Source organism: Rhincodon typus, chromosome 23, assembly GCF_021869965.1.
Source record: "Rhincodon typus isolate 14 chromosome 23, sRhiTyp1.1, whole genome shotgun sequence".
Classification (NCBI taxonomy): Eukaryota; Metazoa; Chordata; class Chondrichthyes; order Orectolobiformes; family Rhincodontidae; genus Rhincodon; species Rhincodon typus.
This window is the reverse complement of record NC_063354.1, coordinates 15803018-15822740: the sequence shown is the minus strand read 5'-3', so window position 1 is coordinate 15822740 and position 19723 is coordinate 15803018. Positions and strand designations below refer to the sequence as shown.

The following is a 19723-nucleotide window of genomic DNA, read 5'->3' as shown; positions in this document are numbered from 1 at the left end:
GTTTGGTCAATAACAGGACAGCTTATGGAAAATCCAGCGTTAAGATGCTGCTGATGGAAGAGTATGGTGCTGTTTATCCTGTGTTATTGAGACCCATGTATAAGCATCCTACATGTTTCAGAATATGTGAAGTATCATTTTTCACTGTTGTCATGTACCTGTCTGTCCAATATCGTTTTCAGCATAGACTGTTAGTCATCCCCTTACTGTATGCTAGGTGCATTAGTTTAAGTGAAACCCAACTTGGGTCCATTTTAGTTTTACAGAAGAATTCATTTTGTCTTATTTATAATTTGCATTTTTAGGCAAATAACTCACAAGAACCTTCCAGCATTAAATAAGACCATTAGAAATAGGAACACGAGTAGGTTGTTCAGCCCCTTGAGGCTGCTTCGCCATTCAACAGGATATTACTTGTCAATGAAGCACAGAAAGCCAGCACACAGGGTGCAGCAGGGAAGCAGGAAGGCTAATGGGATGTTGGCCCTTATTTTAAAGGTTTTAGAGGGAAGTCTTACTGCAACTGCACAAGGGGCTGATGAGACCACATCTAGAGTTCTATGAGCTATTTTGATCCTGTTATTTAAAGGAAAATATCATTTCATTGGAGACAGTTCAGAGAAGGTTCACTAGGATAATCCATTGTATGGAGAAGTTTTCTTATAAGCAAAGGCTAAATGGGTTGGGACTGTACTCATTGGGGTTTAGACGAATGAGAGGTGATCGCATTGAAACATATAGGATTCTTAAAGACTTGAGACAGTAAATTCTGATGTTTCCTCACATGGGAAGTCTAGGAGCAGAGGGTATAGTCTCAGAATAAAGGGGCACCAATTTAAGACTGAGATGAGGAGCAATTTCTTCTCTCAGCAGGTTTTGAGTCTTTGGAACTCCTTGCCACAGAGAGCTGTGAGGGGCAGAGTCCTTGTCATCATTAGGATCCTAGTGAGTAATGGTGTTGAGAAACATCTAAACCAACTTCTGGTTATTTAAATTCCTTCCATATATTTTTAAAATAGTTCTCAAAATAATCACATCTTTTCATTTTTATGTTAATTACAAAAATTCATTTTAAATGCATACAGGTATAAACAATGAAAAGAAGTGCTTTTTAATCTTGTATTCTTGGAATATGTAAAAGGTTATGTACTCAATATTCATTAAGACTTAAACGAATCTGTTACTAAAGTGTGTTTTCACTGTCTGAGGGAGCTCCAGCTTGTGAGCAGTAATGTCCTTATGGAAGTTCAGTCCCAAAGTCTGTCCACAATCTCAGTGTAGCCCAAACAGACAATTTAAAATTTTCATCTGCACTGCCTATATAAATATATACCTTTCACCATCTTTTTGATTGTCAAACATGTTTTACAACTGCTTATTTTCTTCAAATGTCAGTTACTGAAAAATAATTGCCTCTAGAATTTTTATGTTTTCGTATCTCTTGATATGCCGAAATTATGTAATACCAAACCTCTTGAATGCTTTTGCTACCTCTAGCTCCAACGTTTTCAATACCCTCCCAGCCAGCCTTCCATCCATATCCTTTTTGGACCTCTTCTTTTCCTATCTCTTACTGCCGTTTAGCCCAAAAACCCTGCGTGCTCCTAATTCTGACCTGTAGTTCATCTGTAATTTCAATTGCACATACATTCGTGTCTGTGCCTACAGATGCCAAGGTCCTAAGACTGGGAATTCCATGCATTAACCACTCAAACACACCATTCAAGGCACTACAAAAATGCATTTTTTGGTCTTAACTACTTGTACCAGTTACTAAAAATTCAGCATGTATTTTAGATCTTGTTGGTTCTATATATGATAACATTAGAAAATATTCCTTTCATTCAGGGACAGCCAACAGAGACAGAGCAAAAATGTTGAAATTTGTTGACAGTTTTAATGAAAGTAAACTCGGACAGTATCTTGGATGTTTAAGTGAAGATGCAAAGAGTGACCTTGGCCAACGATACCTGATTGATTTCATTTTAATGACTATAAATCTTTCATCGTCTGCTGAAGTTGAGGTAAATCTGCTAATGCTTGGGAAAACAAAAATGCTACTTATATCTTTCCTAACTAATCCATTATAACTGGGTAGCTAGTGGGTGATCTGATGGTTCAGTGGTTAGCACTGCTGCCTCACAGCACCAGGGACCCAGGTTCAATTCTACCCTCTGGCAACTGTCTGTGTGGAGTTTATGCATTCTCCCTGTGTCTGTGTGGGTTTCCTCCCACAGTTGAAAGATGTGTAGGTTAGGTGGATTGACCATGCTAAATTGTCTATAGGGTCCAGGGATGTGTAGGTTAGGTGGATTAACTACAGGGCTGGGGTGGGTCTGGGTAGAATGCTGTTTGGAGGGTTGGCATGGGCCAAATGGCTTGCTTCCACATGTAGAGATTTTATGATAATTTTTAAATTAAACTTCCAGTTGTCTTACCTTCGTATGTCCCTGCTATCCCACAGCAATAAATTAGTTGTGGATCCCTCCACAATGTGTATCAGTAAGGTTGCTGACTGTACCCTCACATTCATAAGTGAATTGAATTCATAAGTGAAGTGAAGTGCATTTCATTCCATTATATACAATACTGGAGTGATGACTATGTATACCTCACCTCATAGGCATTAAAGGAACAATCAAAAGTAAAACCACTCATTTTGAGTGATAGACTCTAGGACTTTTCTATCTGGTATTTCTTGCAAATGCAAAATGAAGTGGTTTCCAATTAATATGAGGATTGTGAGCATTATAGAATATTGAAACATGACAAGTGTGTACTAGAAATGGAAATACTCCACTCTTAACCATCACTGGAGTACTCACTACTGGAAACAAAATGTAACTCAAACAAGTGAAAATGATATAGGCAAAACATATGAATTGAACATGGAGATTCCAAGCTACGTTCAGATGTATTAAATACATTTATTGTACACTGGCAGATAAAAGGTGATTCTTGATTCAGCATTTTTAAATGGTGGGACCAATCAGTTCTGCTAAGAATGCTGACCCCTATGTCACCCTCACTAGTTCTGCAAGATTTAATGAACGGTTTCCTTCTCTATGTAGTGCAATCAATGTCAGAGGGTTGCTAATCATGGGTCAACACATCTTTTAAAGTTCATTCATGGCATATGGCTAGGCCAACATTTATTACCCATTCCTAGTTACCCAGAGGGCAGTTAAGAGTCAACCACATTCTGTGACTTTGGAGTCACATGTAGGTCTGACCATGTAAAGATAGCAGATTTCTTTCCCTAAAAGGTGTTAATGAACTGGCTAAGTTTTTAAGACAATTAACATGGTCTCCAGTAGGACAGCTTTTTATTCCAGCTTTTATTGAATTCAAATTTTGCCATCTTCTGCATTGGGATTCAAACCCACATACCCAGAACATTAACCTGGAGGCTCGGGATTACTAGCCTGGTGACATTACCGCTATATCACCACCACCCACAGAGCTCTGCTGTTAATGCTATAAAGCAATATGGTGCTAGCCCAACTGGCCAAATCGAACCCTGTAGAGGCCCATTATGCACAAAATGGAAATAAACCAACAAACTATAGACTCTGCAAATCTGAAACAAAAAACAGAAATTGCCAGAGAAATGTAACAGGTCAGGCAGGTGTGAAGAAGGGTCACTGGACTCAAAATGGACTGGACTCTGTACAGATGCTATCAGACCTGCTGAGTTTCTCCAGCAATTTCTGTTTTTGATGCACATCACGGACCTCCAGTGAGCTTGTTCTAATCCAAAATTGCACTTTCTCCTGTATTGGAGAAGGAATTCTAAATATTGCTCTGCAGTGACCTCGAATTTCCCCAGACTTCCACCAGCTGCATCATCATAACATGGCCAGAGGTGCAGCAGGTTTTAATACAGTTCTGGCAAAGTTATAAGAATACAGTATCCGAAAATAGGAGCAAGTTTCAGGCAGCTGACAATTTAAAATTATTTTCGGTTGAAAGTAATACAATACAACTGCATTAAATGTTATTTTCTATTTTGTATTTTTATTAAAGGTTTTCAGGATTGCATTTGTTTCCTGCATGAATGAACTTCACAATGATTGTGATCTGACCCTTCAAGAGCAGTCACCTCCCTGGATACATATTGCATACAATGTTTTCAAAAACCGTCTGCATAATTTGTCCAAGACAATTTCACTCTATCCAATAATCCTGGAACACATTTACTGTTATCTACAGGGAATAATCAGTTCACAACCTCAGCAAATGGTGAGCCTTATAAAAAATAATTGCAAACTAATTAAAGATAATGAAGCAATGATAGTAAAACTCCAGGGTTTTTAAAGTCCTGTTTTGACGTCACTATTATATGTGTGGCTGCATTCATTCAACTCTTTTACTGACTAGACAGGTACATTTTGTTTTGTCCTTCAGCCATTCAGTCTTAACTGTACTTTGGATTATGATAAGTAACCGAAGAGATTGATGAGGGCAGAGCAGTAGACGTTGTTTACTTGGACTTTAGTAAAGCCTTTGACAAGGTTCGCATGGTAGATTAATTAGTAAAGCTTGATCATGTGGGATTCAGGGTGAGCTTGCCAATTGGATGCAAAATTGGCTTGACACTAGATGACAGAGGTTGATGGTGGGGGCTTGTTTCTCGGACTGGAGCCCTGTGACCAGCGGTGTTCCATAGGGATTGATACCAGGTTCACTTTTGTTTGTCATTTATATAAATGATTTGCATGACAATATAGGAGGCATGGTTAGTAAGTTTGCAGGTGACACTAAAATTGGTGGCATAGTGGACAGTGAAGAAGATTATCTAAGATTACAAAGAGATCTTAATCAATTGGGTCAATGTGCTGAGGTGTGGCAGATGGAGTTTAATTTGGGTAATACAACTGGTAATACAAACAAGGACAGAACTTATACAATTAATAATAGGGCCCTGGGCAGTGTTGTAGAACAGATAGACCTAGGAGTTCAGGTACATAATTCTTTGAAATTTGCGTAACAAGTAGACAGGATGGTTAAGAAGGTATTTAGCACACTTGCCTTCATTGCTCATACCTTTGAGTATAGGAGTTGTGACATCATGATGAGGTTCTACAAGACGTTGGTGAGGCCTCTTCTGGAGTACTGTGTGCAGTTCTGGTCACCCTGTTATAGGAAGGATATTAGTAAACTGGAGAGGGTTCAGAAAAGATTTACCAGGATGTTTCTGGGAATGGAGGATTTGAGTTATAAAACTAAACCGAAAAGATTGGCATTTTTTTCACTGGAGCATAGGAGGTTGAGGGGTCACCTTATTAAGGTTTATAAATTCATGAGGGGCATAGATAAGGTGAATGACAAGGGTCTTTTCCTTGGGGTGGATGAGTTCAAAACTAGGAGGCAAATTTTTAAGGCGAGAGGAGAAAGATTTAAACGGACATGAGGGGGCAACTTTTTTATGCAGAGAGTAGTTTACACGTGGAATGAACTTCCAGAGAAATTGGTGGATGCAGGTACAGTTCCAACTTTTAAAAGACATTTGTATAAGTTCATGAATAGGAAATGTTTGGAGGGATATGGGCCAAATGCAGGCAGGTGGGACTAGTTTAGTTTGGGAATATGGTCAGTGTGGACTGGTTGGACCGAATGGTCTGCTCTGTGCTGTATGACTCTATGACTCAATGATATATATATGTATGTGTGTTATTTAATTAAAGGCTTATGTCGGAACAGGAATACCGCATTCAGTCCATCAAGTCTGTTCCATCACTCAATGATATCATGGCTAATTGTGTACTAACTAATTGCATTTGGCCCATATCCCTTGATACATTTGTTCAGCAAAAATGTGACTGTCTCAGATTTAAAACTGACATCTAATCTATCACCTTGTGGAGAATTCCAAATTTCTACCAACCTTTGTGTGTAGAAGTCCTCCATAACTTCTCTCGTGAACTGTTTGGCCCTAATTCTCAGTCTATGCCCCCTAGTTGTAGAATCCTCAACCAGTGGAAGTATTTTATCTTTATCTACCCTGTCTTTTCCTGTTAGTGTCATATTTAAAATTGTACATTTTGCCATCCTGTTACCCTGACTTTCAGTTCCATCTAACACTCAAGTTTGCTGGTTGTGGTTGTGATAGCTTCACCCCATTTAACTCAAAAGTTGTGTGTTATGAGAGTATGTCCACAGCCTCATCAGAAACAACCAGGAGAAACAGAAAGGTTATGAGAATCAGTTAGTTATCTCTTCTGGTTCTCTGATTCTTCCAGTTGATTTAATTGAATTAAAATAACCTAAAGGAACAGTGATTTTCTTGAATCCTATGAGAAAACAATACTATTCAGTACAATGAATAATAATTTCCTCCCTAATAGCATTGTGGGTCAACCCACAGCAGGAGGACTGCAGCAGTTCAAAAAGGCAGCTCACCACCAACTTCTCAAGGGCAACTAGGGATGGGCAAGAAATGCTGGCCAGCTAGCATTGCCCACTTCCCACAAATGAATTAAAAAAAATTGTGGATTGTGAAGAGCAAAGTTGAATTCAGTATATTTTAACCTCTGGACAACAGAACTCCATGCCTCTTGCAATTTGCTAAAGGGCTTGGAGGATATACTTGAAAAAGCATTGCCTGAGTGTGACACCTTTTACCATGGAACAAGCATTGCACATCATCGTGACAGAATGAAACCCAGTGGCAAGGAAACTATGATGATTGGAGAGTCTTGTTCTTCTGTAATCTTTGTCTGCCACATCAGCCAGAGAGATCATCCAAATGGCATGTTTCCCTTTGTCTGTTCTGCAGATGAGGACTTGTTTGCCAGAGCCCTGTCCGCTGAGTTCTTCTAGGGTTCCTAACAGGCCTTCCCAGCTGAAGTAGGCCAGGATATATGGAGTCCCATTGTACTTGCCCAGTTTGGATTGATCATTTTTAATTCCAAGGCCAGACTCCATGCCGAGGACGAGGGAATGGATTTAGAATATAAATCTCGGTCTAGCCCACTCGTAAAGAACTGACTATTTCTTGATGCAAACATTAAAAATATCATAGCCTGTTAAAGGTTTGGTCCATGGTAAAAATAAGTGAGCAGTCCTAGCCTATTAGAATCATGGTTTTTGTTAATCAAGTAAAGAATGAGCATTAAAACATGACAGTACAACAAAGAAAATTGACATAAAGTTCTTAGCTTTCCCAGTTATTTAGAGTTACAGATAATTACTTAATGAAGGGAATACCTCTTCACAAGTGCAATGTTTCTGCTTATTTTTCAGATGCTTGACATATTTGCAATTTCTGCTTGTGCTGAAAAAGCTCAAGCTTTAGACATTGTGGGGCTCAAGAGCTGTAAAGAACTAGTAGAAATAATGGAAACCATGCAACCATCAGTTGAACTCATTTATGATAAAAGCTACATCAAAGCATGTGGACCACTATGTCAGCAAATCATTGATGAAATCAGGCAAGCCTGACCTTTTGTTCAACTTGAGCAGTCACTGCTAATAGATATGTTGTTCCAAGTTGCACATGTCCTTCCCTAATCCAGATCTATGGCGATGTTTTCCTTCAGTCATTAAGGTGGTATGGAGGCTCAGTGGTTAGCACTGCTGCTTCATAGTACCAGGGACCCCAGGTTCAATTCCACCCTTGGGTGACTATCTGTGTGGAGTTTGCACGTTCTCCCCGTATCGGCGTGGATTTCCTCCAGGTGCTCCAGAGTCCAAAGATGTGCAGGTTACATAGATTGACCATATTAGATTGCCCAAAATGCCCAAGGATGTGTAGGTTAGATAGATTGGGCATGGGAAATGCAGGATCACAGGGAATAAGGTTTGGGGGGCAGGGTAGGTTTGGGTGGGATGCTCTTCATAGGGTCAGTGTGAACTCAATGGGCCTAATAACCTGCTTCCATACTGTAGGGATTCTATGATTAATGTAACTGGAGCTGTCAATGCAATTAGAAAATGAATTTTACATCAATGATCTTCCATTAGTGACACTAAGCCGGGACAAAAAGAATCTAGTTTATACAGGGAAGTATATAGCATTCATACCCTTTGTGGTCTGAGACTTCCATTGTTTTACCAGAATGTGAGATAAACTATTTTAGCATGGGAGGAGAGAGCAGAGGCTGATACAAATCTATGAAGAGAGAACAAGACACTGGCATTAGTTTTAGCTAGCTCTAGCAAACACCCAAAGCAAACAGGTTGGGATATATTTTGTTCCTTCTTGTGGCCTGCCATGAGGGAGATTGCGATGTGAACTTATGACACAACCTCTAATCTATCACCATTAAACACTAAGACAAATGCATAGTTCAGTTCTGTTTTAAAGTTGATACTTTATTTTATTTTTGACATGAATAGTTTCAATGTTACAATCATACAAAGAGTTGTAATATTATTTCTTTTATGACTGGTAGATCAAACTGGGATTGCGTACTTGTGTTGGCCGTGTTTATTGAACATGTCGTATTCAGTGTACCGGACAGTGAGGCCAAGTTACGAGACATTGCTGTAAAATATTGTGCACAACTTCAGAAGGTAAAGAACAAATCTGTCCCAGGAATCAAGTTGTCATGATGTACCTGGTGACAAGACATGTATATATCAATGATTTTCATTTTTCTAAACTTATGGAAGTATTATCGCTTGTTCAGAATGCTAAACACTTGAGATTCTTGGATATATTTTTAACTCTTTCTTTATTATCAGATTGACAATCAATACTTACATGCAAATATTTCAAAAGTCTGCACTGGCAAAGTGCAATACAGTCTATACTGCCACAGAGCAGAAAGTTAGATTGCAACTCAGCACATAGCTGCCGAGTGTCATCCTTTTAATGGTGGAAAGTTAAAGTAAAACTTTACATGCTAGCTAAGCAAAACAGTTCTTCTTTAACCTTACACATCTATACCCTCATTCATAATGTTGGTTAACGTAAATATCACTTTTACTACCAGTAACTTCTTGCTTTTGTAATTCAATTGTTTATGACCACCTGCCCTTCACTGAAATCAACTTCCAATTTTTGTTCCCTATTGTAAGTCTTTTTCTGCAGCAGATTTCGCATAAAATCTCTCCTGTACTAACCTTTCTGTAGAGCATTTCTCAAAACCTCAAGGTTCTTATTCCCTGCCATGTCAAGTAAAGAGAAAGAAGGCTGAATTAGATTGAAATGTCACTGTTACAAAATATGCCTTTACCCCAGATTCAGAAGAAAACGTGACTAACACAGTACAAACTCTTCAATTTTCCACACTAACTAGCCTTATCAGAATGATATTTGTTGTCTGATTGTGGTCATGTTTGTACCAAGGTTTATTTTATACAACCCCCTCACAGCCACCAAAAAGTTGTTTCTTCACTTCTGGCTGTGCTGAACAGGCATGGATTATTCAATCCCTTGCATCTGTTTTGCCATTCAATGGGATCATGCTGAACTGTGACCTATTTCTATATACCCATCTTTGCCCTATGTCCCATAATAACTTTGACCAGCAAAAATCTACCAATCTCTGTCGGTTCCCTTTAGAACCTTAGAAACGTCAGTCACATCACACCAATAACCTTCTAAATTCCAGAGAACACAAATGTTGTTTGTGGATTCAAATCTTGGCTTTTAAGATGAAATAAAACTGTCACACCTTATTGATGTGTTGTCTGAATCCCTTGAGGGGTCAAAATGTCAATAAAACTGCCTTAAGGAAACCCATTTTCCAGAAGAAATGTCTCCTACCTTGACTCAGTCTTCTCCCCCCAGTCCAATCCCTACCCACATACATCCATGATTCATCTGACGCCTTATGCCGGTTTCAAAGCTTCCAGTTTACCGGCTCCAGCCACCTCCTCTTTACCATGATGTGCAATCCTTTACACATCCATTCCCCACCAGGAGGGTCTTAGGGCTCTCCGCTTCTTCCTGGAGCAAAGACCTGAACCATCCCCACCCACCACCACGCTCCTCGCTCGGCTGAGCTCGTCCTCACCCTCGACAACTTCTCTTTCAACTCCTCTCATTTTCTTCAGGTAAGAGGGGTTGCCATGGGTACCCACATGGGCCCTAGTTATGCCTGTCCCTTCGTGGAGTACGTGGAACATTCCTTGTTCCAGTCCTATTCCGGCCCCCACCCACAATTCTTTCTCCGATACATCGATGATATCATCGGTGCTGCTTCCCTCTCTTGTCTAGAATTGGAAAACTTCATCAATTTCGCCTCCAATTTCCACCCTGCCCTCACTTTCACCTGATCTATCTCTGACTCCTCCCTTCCCTTCCTCGACATTTCTGTTTCCATTTCTGGGGATAGACTGGCCACTAATATCCATTACAAACTCACCAACTCCCACAGCTACCTGGACTATACGTCCTCACACCCCACTTCCTGTAAAGACTCCATCCCATTTTCTCAGTTCCTCCGTCTCCGTCGCATATGTTCAGATGAGGCCAACTTTGACAAGGGAGCCTTGTCCACGTTCTTCCTCAACCGAGGATTCCCCAGCTCTGTTGACGACAGGGCCCTCAATCGGGTCCGACCCATCTCCCGCACTTCTGCCCTCACCCCTTCTCTTCCCTCCCGCAACAGCAATAGGGTTCCCCTTATCCTCACCTACCATCCCACCGGCATCCACATCCAGAAAATCATCAGACGCCATTTCCGACACCTCCAGCAAGATGCAGCCACCAGACACATATTCCCCTCCCCTCCCTTGTCCGCCTTCCGCAGGGACTATTCCCTCTGGGACACCCTGGTCCACACTTCCTTCACCCCCAACACCTCCCCACAGCCCTACGGCACCTTCCCCTGTAACCGGCAAAGGTGCAACACCTGCCCATTTACCTCCTCCCTCCCCACTATCCAAGAGCCCAAACACACCTTCCACGTGAAGCAACACTTCACCTGCACTTCCAAGAATCTAGTCTACTGCATTCGCTGCTCACAATGTGGTCTCCTCTACATTGGGGAAACGAAGCGTAGACTTGGCGACCGCTTCGCAGAACATCTACGTTCTGCTTGCAAAAAAGACCCTGAACTACCTGTTGCCTGCCACTTCAATGCACCACCTTGCTCCCTGTCCAACATCTCTGTCTCTGGCTTGCTACAGTGTTCCAGTGAAGCCCAACGCAAGCTGGAGGAACAACACCTCATTTTCCGCTTGGGGACCCTACAGCCCTCCGGAGTCAATATTGAGTTCAATAATTTTAGGGCCTAAACGCTCCCATGTCCCAGCCCCACACCCCACACACCGGGCCTTGTTACCACATAGCCTGCCACTACACACCCCCTGTTGTTAGTCACTAACAGTCCCCATTAGCAACTATTCACCCTCCCAGTCTGATCGTTAGCAACTCCTTTGTCTGTCCAACTGTCTTTCTCTCTCTTTGGGCTCTATCTTATCGTTTACTCCCTACCCCACCCACCTCCCTGTTTTCTGCATATAAACTGATGTTTTCCCAGCCACCATCAGTCCTGAGGAAGGGTCACCGGACCCGAAACGTTAACTCTGTTTTCTTCTCCACAGACGCTGCCAGACCTGCTGAGCTTTTCCAGCAACTTTGTTTTTATTCCTGATTTACAGCATCCGCGTTCTTTTGGTTTTTTTTTTAATGTCTGCAAGCTATTTTTATTTAAAAGCTAATGCTGATAATATGCCAACACAAAGCCTTAATGAATTCTTACGACTTACATCAGGTACTTCCTTTATCTGCTGTTATAATAAAGACAAAAATTATTTAATGTAAATGTATAAGCACCTCTTTTAAAATAACAGATCGAAGAATGTTGTGCAAATATGTTAAGTATTCTTCTATTAATAGCACAAACAGTAATTTTTAGGCTTAGTTCTCATAATGTGAAATGAGTCTTTGATGAGAGGGTTTTTATGTTGCCCTTTAGAAGTTTTCTGTGCTTTTTGTCTCTGAAATTGTTCCACTTTATCTTCTGACTGCGTTGAACAGTTTATTTCCTGGTTTTACACAGATCCTCAGAGTATCCTCTGATTTGAAAAAGGAAAGAATGGTTGAAGGAGTTATTGAAGTATTGCAGCTGTGCAATGAAGAAGCTAGTCACTTGGACTACAGGTACATTTTGCCTGTTAAGACACCATTTGTTTTGCCACATCTTGTGCAGTCCTTGTAACTAATTGTGTCGTTGGCTGTTAAAGTGTCATTTTGTGGCCTATAGCTCAGTCCAACTTGCCTGTGTTCCCTCAATTAGTGCTTGTCATCCTTTACACAATGTTGTACATTAATGCTTCAACACAGAATGCGGCAACACTGCCTAAACTGGAGAATGCTAATGGGCCTGAAGTTTTAATATTTCTGAATCTAAAACAAAAAGACGCTGAAGATAAATGTTGTATGTCTGCATACATACAATGTATGACTGCAAGTGCAGTAAGACCTTTCCTTACCTTCTAACTGAGGAAGGGTGCAGTCAAATTTGTAATGTCTGGAAGTTGAGAGGGCAGGAGTCAGCTGACAGTGGCTCATTTCTTGGCTGAGCCCCAGACCAAGCAGAGAAAAACTCTGCACTGAAGAGAAAAAAAGTAATCTAAGCTTCATGACTTGCTTGAATCGTACCAAATACAAAGCAGCAATGTGCCACATGTGGCTAATTCAGGTACATAGAACCCCTGCAGTGAGGAAACTGGTCCACACTGACCAAGCCTCCCGCCCAGACCCATTCCCCAATCCTGCATTTTCCATGACCAACCCACCTAGCCTGCACATCCCTGAACGCTATGGGCAATTTAGCACAGCCAATGCACCTAACCTGCACATCTTTGGACTTTGGGAGGAAACCCACACTGACACAGGGAGAATGTACAAACTCTACACAGTTACCCAAGAGTGGAATCAAACTCAGGTCCCTGGCACTGTGAGGCAGCAGTGCTAACCACTGAGCCACCATGCTGCCCAATCTCTGCTTTTGGAAGAGACTGCAGAATAGCAAACGGGTTGGAAGAGAAAACTGTCTATATTACTCAAAGATAGTAAGGACTGCTGATGCTGGAGTCAGAGATAACACAATGTGGAGCTGGAGGAACACAGCAGGCCAGGCAGCATCAGAGGAGCAGGAAAGCTGACATTTCGGGTCGTGACCCTTCTTCAGAAATCTGTCTTTGTTACAGCTTTTTAACATTTTTGTGCTATGTTGTTCTGTCTCAGATATGGCATCAAAGAATGTCCAGTCTGCTTTGGGGTGCTGAATGATCCAGCTTGCCTTCCCTGCGAACATGTCTTTTGTTTCAAATGCCTGGATCAATCACTGAGAATTCGCTCTTTTTGTCCAAAATGTAAGGCAGATGTGCCAGGTTCCTTTAAAATCGGAGTCTCCAACCAATTAAAGTAAGTTTCACTGCTGCAAATCAAGCTTCAGAGTTTTAATCTTTGCCTGATTCCTTTCATAAAAGAGGTTGTGGCAAAATTACTCAGCGCTCTGGGCACTGTGGGCAGGATGTTCAATGGATTTATGTTGAATTACCAAGCTTCAATCCAGCAGACGGGAGATTTGTACAGGTTTCTGTTGAAAATGTGGAGCATGTAAAACATGTCTGCCCAAATATGTTGTTTGCGAATGCTGTTAACTGAGACTTAGCTTGTCCCCACCCCAGCCAATATCACTTCAACCTTTCATGACTCCTCCCTATTCCGACTTTCCTGCTGCTATCCAAGATTTGACACCCTCTGAGATGAGCACATGGCATCCCTGTGTGTACCTCTCAACGTTCTCTCAAAGTACCATTAAGGCTTTATCTTTGCTTCCTTTCCTACTGTGTAGCAGCCCCAGCTGCTGCATTCTTCTAAAGTTTTTAAGATTTGTAGCTCGGGTTGTGGATGAGGTTGTAGACACGCTCGCTGAGCTGGTGGGTTTAGTTGCAAATGTTTTGTCACCCTGCTAGGTAACAACATCAGTGCCCCTCCGTTGCTTCAGTTTGCTGGGGTGGTTGGTATTTTTGTACACAGGGTCTAATTCAATGTGTTTGTTGATGGAGTTCCGGTTGGAATACCAGGCCTCCAGGAATTCCCTGGCATGTCTCACTTCGGCTTGTGGGATTATGAATGTGTTGTCCCAGCCGAATATGTGTCCATTGTTGTCCGTGTGTAGTGAGGCAAGTGAGAATTGGTCATGTCTCTTGGTGGTTGGTTGGTATTCATGTATCCGTATTGTCAGTTTTCTTCTGGTTTCACTCTATATAGTGTTTCTCACAGTCCTTGCAGGGTATTTTGTATTTTCCATTGGTTTTGCTGGTTTTGGGTATGCGATCCTTTATGTTCGTCAGTTACTGTCGTAGGGTGGTTGTCCATTTGTGGGCTACTCTGATACCCAGGGGTCTGAGTAGGCTTGTGATCATCTCTGAAATATCTGTGATGTATGATAGGGTGATTAGTGAGTCTGGCCGTGTTGTGTCTTCTTGTTGTGGTCTGTCGCGGAGGTAATGGTGGATTGTGCTTTTCAGGTATCCATTCCTTTTGAAGACTCTGTATGCGTGCTCCTGTTCTGCTCTGTGTAGTTCCAGGTGCTGCAATGTGTTATGGCTCATTTAAATAGTGTCCTGATGCAGCTCCATTTGTGGGCATTGGGGTGGTTGCTACAGTAATTGAGTATCTGGTCCGTATGTGTGGTCTTTCTATATACACTAGTCTGGAGTTCCCTGTTGTGTTTTTGTTCGACCATTATGTCCAGGAAGGATAGTCGGTTGTTGTTCTCTTTGTCGTTCGTGAATTTTATCCCAGTAAGGATGTTGTTTATGTATCAGTAGGTTTCTTCTAGTTTTGTGCGTTTGATAATCATGAAGGTGGTATCTACATATCGGACCCAGAGTTTGGGTTGTATAGTGGGGAGCGCTGTCCATTCTAACCTCTGCATTAATGTTTCTGCAATCAGTCCTGATATTGGGGATCCCATTGGTGTTCCGTTGTTTTGTTTGTATATGCTGTTATTGAAGGTGAAGTGGGTTGTGAGGCACAGATCTAGTAGTTTCGTGGTGACATCCTTATTGATGTTGTTGGTGTCCTGGGGTGCCTGCCTTCCTGATTTGTCCAAGAGTGTGGCAGTTGTCTCTTTGGCCAGGTCGATGTTTATGGATGTAAATAGTGCTGTTACATCGAAGGATATCATCATCTTGTCCTCTTCCATCCTGGTGTCCTTGATGATGTTGAGGAATTCTTGGGATGATGGAGTGGGTAGTGTTGTCCACTAAGTATTTCAATTTCTGTTGTAGTTCTTTGGCAAGTCTATATGTTGGTGTACCTGGTAGTGAGACAATGGGTCTGAAGGGGACCCTCAGTTTGTGTACCTTGGGGACTTTGTAGAATTGGGGTGTGTTGGAAGCCAGAGCCAGAAAACTGACAATACAGATTCATGAACACCAACTAGTCACCAAGAGACACGACTAATTCTCATTTGTCTCACTACACACGGACAATAAGGGACATGAATTCGACTGGGACAACACATCCATAATTGCACAAGCCAAACAGAAACATGCCAGGGAATTCCTGGAGGCCTGGTATTCCAACTGGAACTCCATCAACAAACACATTGAATTAGACCCTGTGTACAAACCACTGAGAAACAGGATTGGAAGTAATACCAACCACCCCAGCAAACCGAGGTATATAAATAACAAGCGAGATGGAACACTGCTGCATTCTTCTCTTGCCCAACTATCTACATAAGCGAGATCACCAGTGGCTAATCTCATCAGCCTCCTTCCTATTTTATTTAACCTCTCTCCCCCATCGCTGAACCCTTGGACTCTGCGAGCAGACTGACACTCATCAATCCTTTCAGTCTCCCTCCAACACATCCATTCACTTGTGAGCATAGCCTTGTTGACCTCACCCCTATCTGTAACAACCTCAGCTGATTATACTTCCTCTGGGCTACCCTGCCCAAACTTCCCCAGTTGCAAGATGAGCCTGGTTGCCACACTTCACCTTGGTCCATCACTGTACTTTATTGCCATTTTTTTCCTCCCGTAATCTTATTCCATCCCATTCATCTCTCTGGTAAAATTCATGTTTTCTACCAGACATCCAAACCCCAGATTAAATTGCTCACTGAAGGATCCTACCTTTCCTTCCTAAGCATTGACACTGAGTTAGTCCTGATCTCCAGTGATTTCAACCTCCATTTCAGCTCGCCTCTTGCCTGACTTGCACTGCTGTTTTCCTGTTTACCTCATCCCCAGATAACCTCTCCTTCCGCTGCCCCCTTGATTCCTGATGTGTCCTCTCTATCCTGATCTATGAGGCAAGACTTGACTTGATCATTTTCTTATATCCTTAAGCCACACAAGTGTATTTCAGCATGAAATAAATGCAAACAGAAGTCTGAAATTTAATGACTTAAAAAAGCTCAATGAGTCCCCAGTGTCTGCATAATATGTAGTGTAGAAGAGGTGAAATTTCAAAAACTTCCAATGTAAATATACATATATTCAAAAGAGCAGATCATAAATCTGCAGCTTAACAAGATACAGTTGGGGGACTGTAATCAGTTTATATTAGAAGTAAGAAGCTGTATTTTGGAACTGCTTGTGAACCAGTACCTATGACTTCCTGTACTATCAATGCATAGGAATATATAAGTATAGTAGGAATGATCTAGTATTGTGAATTATAGTTTAACATTACAAAGTGGTTATATTCTTAAATTGAATGCTTTTTCAATTTTACAGAAAGGCTTTGGAAAAATATAATAACTTCCGTCAGCGGTGCAATTTGTTTTTCATGGAGGTTGTTTCCAGGTTTTGCTTCAGCGAAGATTCTCCACCCTCTGATGAAGTGATTACATTGCTGCTGTCATTGCTAATAGCAGTCAGGAAACTCCCCGAAGGTATGCATCAAGGTTGAAGGTAATAAGTCTCCATTGATCTTCATATTGAAGATTTCAGTCTGTCTTCAAACATTGCAGGGACTGATGATATGACAGGTGCCTAATGCATACATTACGCAGATGCCACAGGCGTAAGATGTTCCATTCTGGGCAATGAGCAAGCTCAACTTATTATGCATTTAGCCAAAATGCAGTTCACCTACACACATCTGAAATAGCAATAGTCACATGATGCCTGTTTGGAACAGTCACAAAATGAGACACGAAATGGGGAATAAAATGTTCCCTTGACTCTACCCTCTGAAGATATTTGGATCACAAAACAAATGGAAGAGCACGGCCTATTGCATTAGACTGGGATTCCTTTCTAATCCACATACAACTCAGAATATGATCTATATTTTTACACCAGTTTGCATTGAGCCCACACCCACCTGAGAATGCCCCAGCTGATTCATTGTGAAACCTTTTAGGCCTCACTGGTCTGAGCTGAGTTGGAATTCCAACTTCAGGGAGAGAGAAAACCGAACACTGAGTGAGTGTGCTTTTGATCTTGGCCTTTACAATTGAGACTTTTACAGCTTGCATGCGTTTCCCAAATACTACTGACCAAGGTTACTTCCGTGGGCTGGTTAGCTCAGTTGGCTGGATGGCTGGTTTGTAATGCAGAGTAATGGTAATAGTGTGGGTTCAATTCCTGCATTGGCTGAGGTTACCATGAAGGACTCAAACCTCTCCTCTCGCTTGAGACATGGTGACCCTCAGGTTAAACTGCTGCCAGTCATCCCTCTCAAATAGGAGAGCAGCCTCTGGGATCGTGGTGGCTTTACTTCTTCGCTACAGATAGATGACTTTGTGTTGTAGGCTCACTGTGAAATTTGTGTATTTCAGCACTCTGTCCTCTCAAGTGGATGTTTTTTCCTTTGGCATTCCCATCTGTACATTATCTGTGCGCTGACCATGAGCACAGGTCCAAATATATAAGTTTTGCAACAAAAACAGAAATTGTCGGAAAGGCTCAGCAGATCTGGCAGCATCTGTGGCGCAACATCAGAGCTAATGTTTCAGGTTCAGTGACCCTTTTCGTCAGAACTGATGGTAGCAAGGAAAATGTTGGTTCTTATGTAGAAGATAGGGTGGGGTGGGGACAAGGAGTAAACAATAGGTGGAGATAGAGCCCAAAGAGAGAGAAGAACTAGTTACCATCAGTTCTGAGAAGGGGTCATTGAACCCAAAACATTAACTCTAATTTCTCTCCACAGATGCTGCCAGACCTGCTGAGCTTTTCCAGCAATTTCTGTTTTTGTTTCTGATTTCCAGCATCTGCAGTTCTTTTGGTTTTTGTATAAATTTTGCATATAGGTCCGCAATAAATTTCAAATAGAAGCAATCTGTCAACCTATAACAAAACAACCTTTGTTTGTAACGTTAGGTAACCTCTACCAGACTCGGAGTTTAACACCATTCTCAGAATGCGTGGACATTAATCCCATGATACGTTCCATTTTACTGAAACTTATGCTGCATTATAGGTAAGGAGGTAAAATCGCAAGTGAAATTACATATCTAGTGACATGAATTTGATAGAAGATAATTGATGCTTTTATGTTCTGAAGGTTTTTTCCAGTCCTTTTTGTTCTCCTGCTTATTGTTAACAATTACTGTTAAAGCAATTCCTCAGTGCCAGTGAAGCAGAACCAGAATGTGACAATATTGAGTCATGGAGTGTCACCATACAATTAAACAAAAGTTTATTTATTAACTTTAGTTGGATTATTAATGATCTGGGGGACGAATAATTTCCCCCACAATCTCTTGTGCCTAATTTTCCTCAGAAGCAGCTACCAAGTACTTATGGGAGCTGCCTGAAATAAGTATCGGTTCTCCCTGCACTTGCTAAACATGGTCTAATCAGCCAGTCTGGAAGGACCTACTGCAGGTTGCTAATGGAACTCTAAGCAATATAATGTTCTACTTGGATTGATGTGAAATCAGAAGCACTAGAGTTTGCCTTTCTCTGTCAATGCCTTCATACACACCCCTCCCTGCCAAACCCTACCCCCGCTCCTCCCACCTCTCACCTCCCTAAAAACCTGAGAGTTTCCCACCAGCCGACATTTCTTGGAACACAAGCCAGACATACGAATATACAAATAAAGTTGGCCACTCAAGCCTCTTCCTCCACTCGATAAGATTGTGCTGATCTGATTTTAACCTCAACTGTACATTCCTGCATATCTCCGAAAACTTTTCATCCCCTTGGTAATTAAAAACCTGTCTACCTCGCTTTAAAAATATTTAAAGATTCTGCATCTGTTGCCTTTTGAGGAAGGGAGTTTCGAAGATTCACACCCCCTGAGAGAAAAAAATGATTCATCGTCTCTATTTTAAATAGGCACCCTTTATTTTTAAACTATGAAGCCTGATTCTAGATTCTGTCGGAAGAGGAAACATCCTTTCTACATGTACCTGGTCAAGTCCCCTCAGGATCTTCCATGTTTCAATTTAGTCACTTCTGTGACTTCTCAACTCCAGAGGATACAGAGTTAGCCTGTCTAGCCTTTCCTCATAAGGTAATCTGCTCATTCTGGGTATTAGTCCAGAAAACAGTCGGCTACATCAGGGCACCTGATTGGCATTCATAGATTGCTGAGTTTATGTAGATGGTGCTCACTTTGAAGTTAGCCTCAGAATAACGTCTTCAGGTGAAAGGTTCCAGGTACACTGCCCACTTTGCGCCAGACATCATAAAATAGCCAAAATGCTGCTAGCTTTTTCTACACTCAACAAAGGAAACAATGGGGGCTCTTTAGAGATGTTCTGCACACAGTGATTTCCCCAGCTTGTTCCATGACCAACAAAACAAAGCAAGCAACTCTATTGCCCAGAGATAACAAGGT

At 41.6% G+C, this 19723-nt stretch overlaps 1 protein-coding gene across 2 annotated transcripts in view; it reads left to right on the top strand.

Annotated features, from left to right (window-relative positions):
• LOC109919330 (E3 ubiquitin-protein ligase rnf213-alpha-like) overlaps positions 1-19723 on the top strand; it is a 167523-nt gene that overhangs the window by 105644 nt on the left and 42156 nt on the right. For both annotated transcript variants that reach the window (XM_048610749.1, XM_048610750.1), the window contains exons 42-49: positions 1849-2024; positions 4027-4242; positions 7246-7433; positions 8397-8517; positions 11958-12058; positions 13148-13327; positions 16666-16823; positions 18256-18355. In XM_048610749.1, coding sequence (XP_048466706.1) covers positions 1849-2024; positions 4027-4242; positions 7246-7433; positions 8397-8517; positions 11958-12058; positions 13148-13327; positions 16666-16823; positions 18256-18355 — 1240 coding nt within the window. The remainder of the gene's footprint in view (positions 1-1848; positions 2025-4026; positions 4243-7245; positions 7434-8396; positions 8518-11957; positions 12059-13147; positions 13328-16665; positions 16824-18255; positions 18356-19723) is intronic.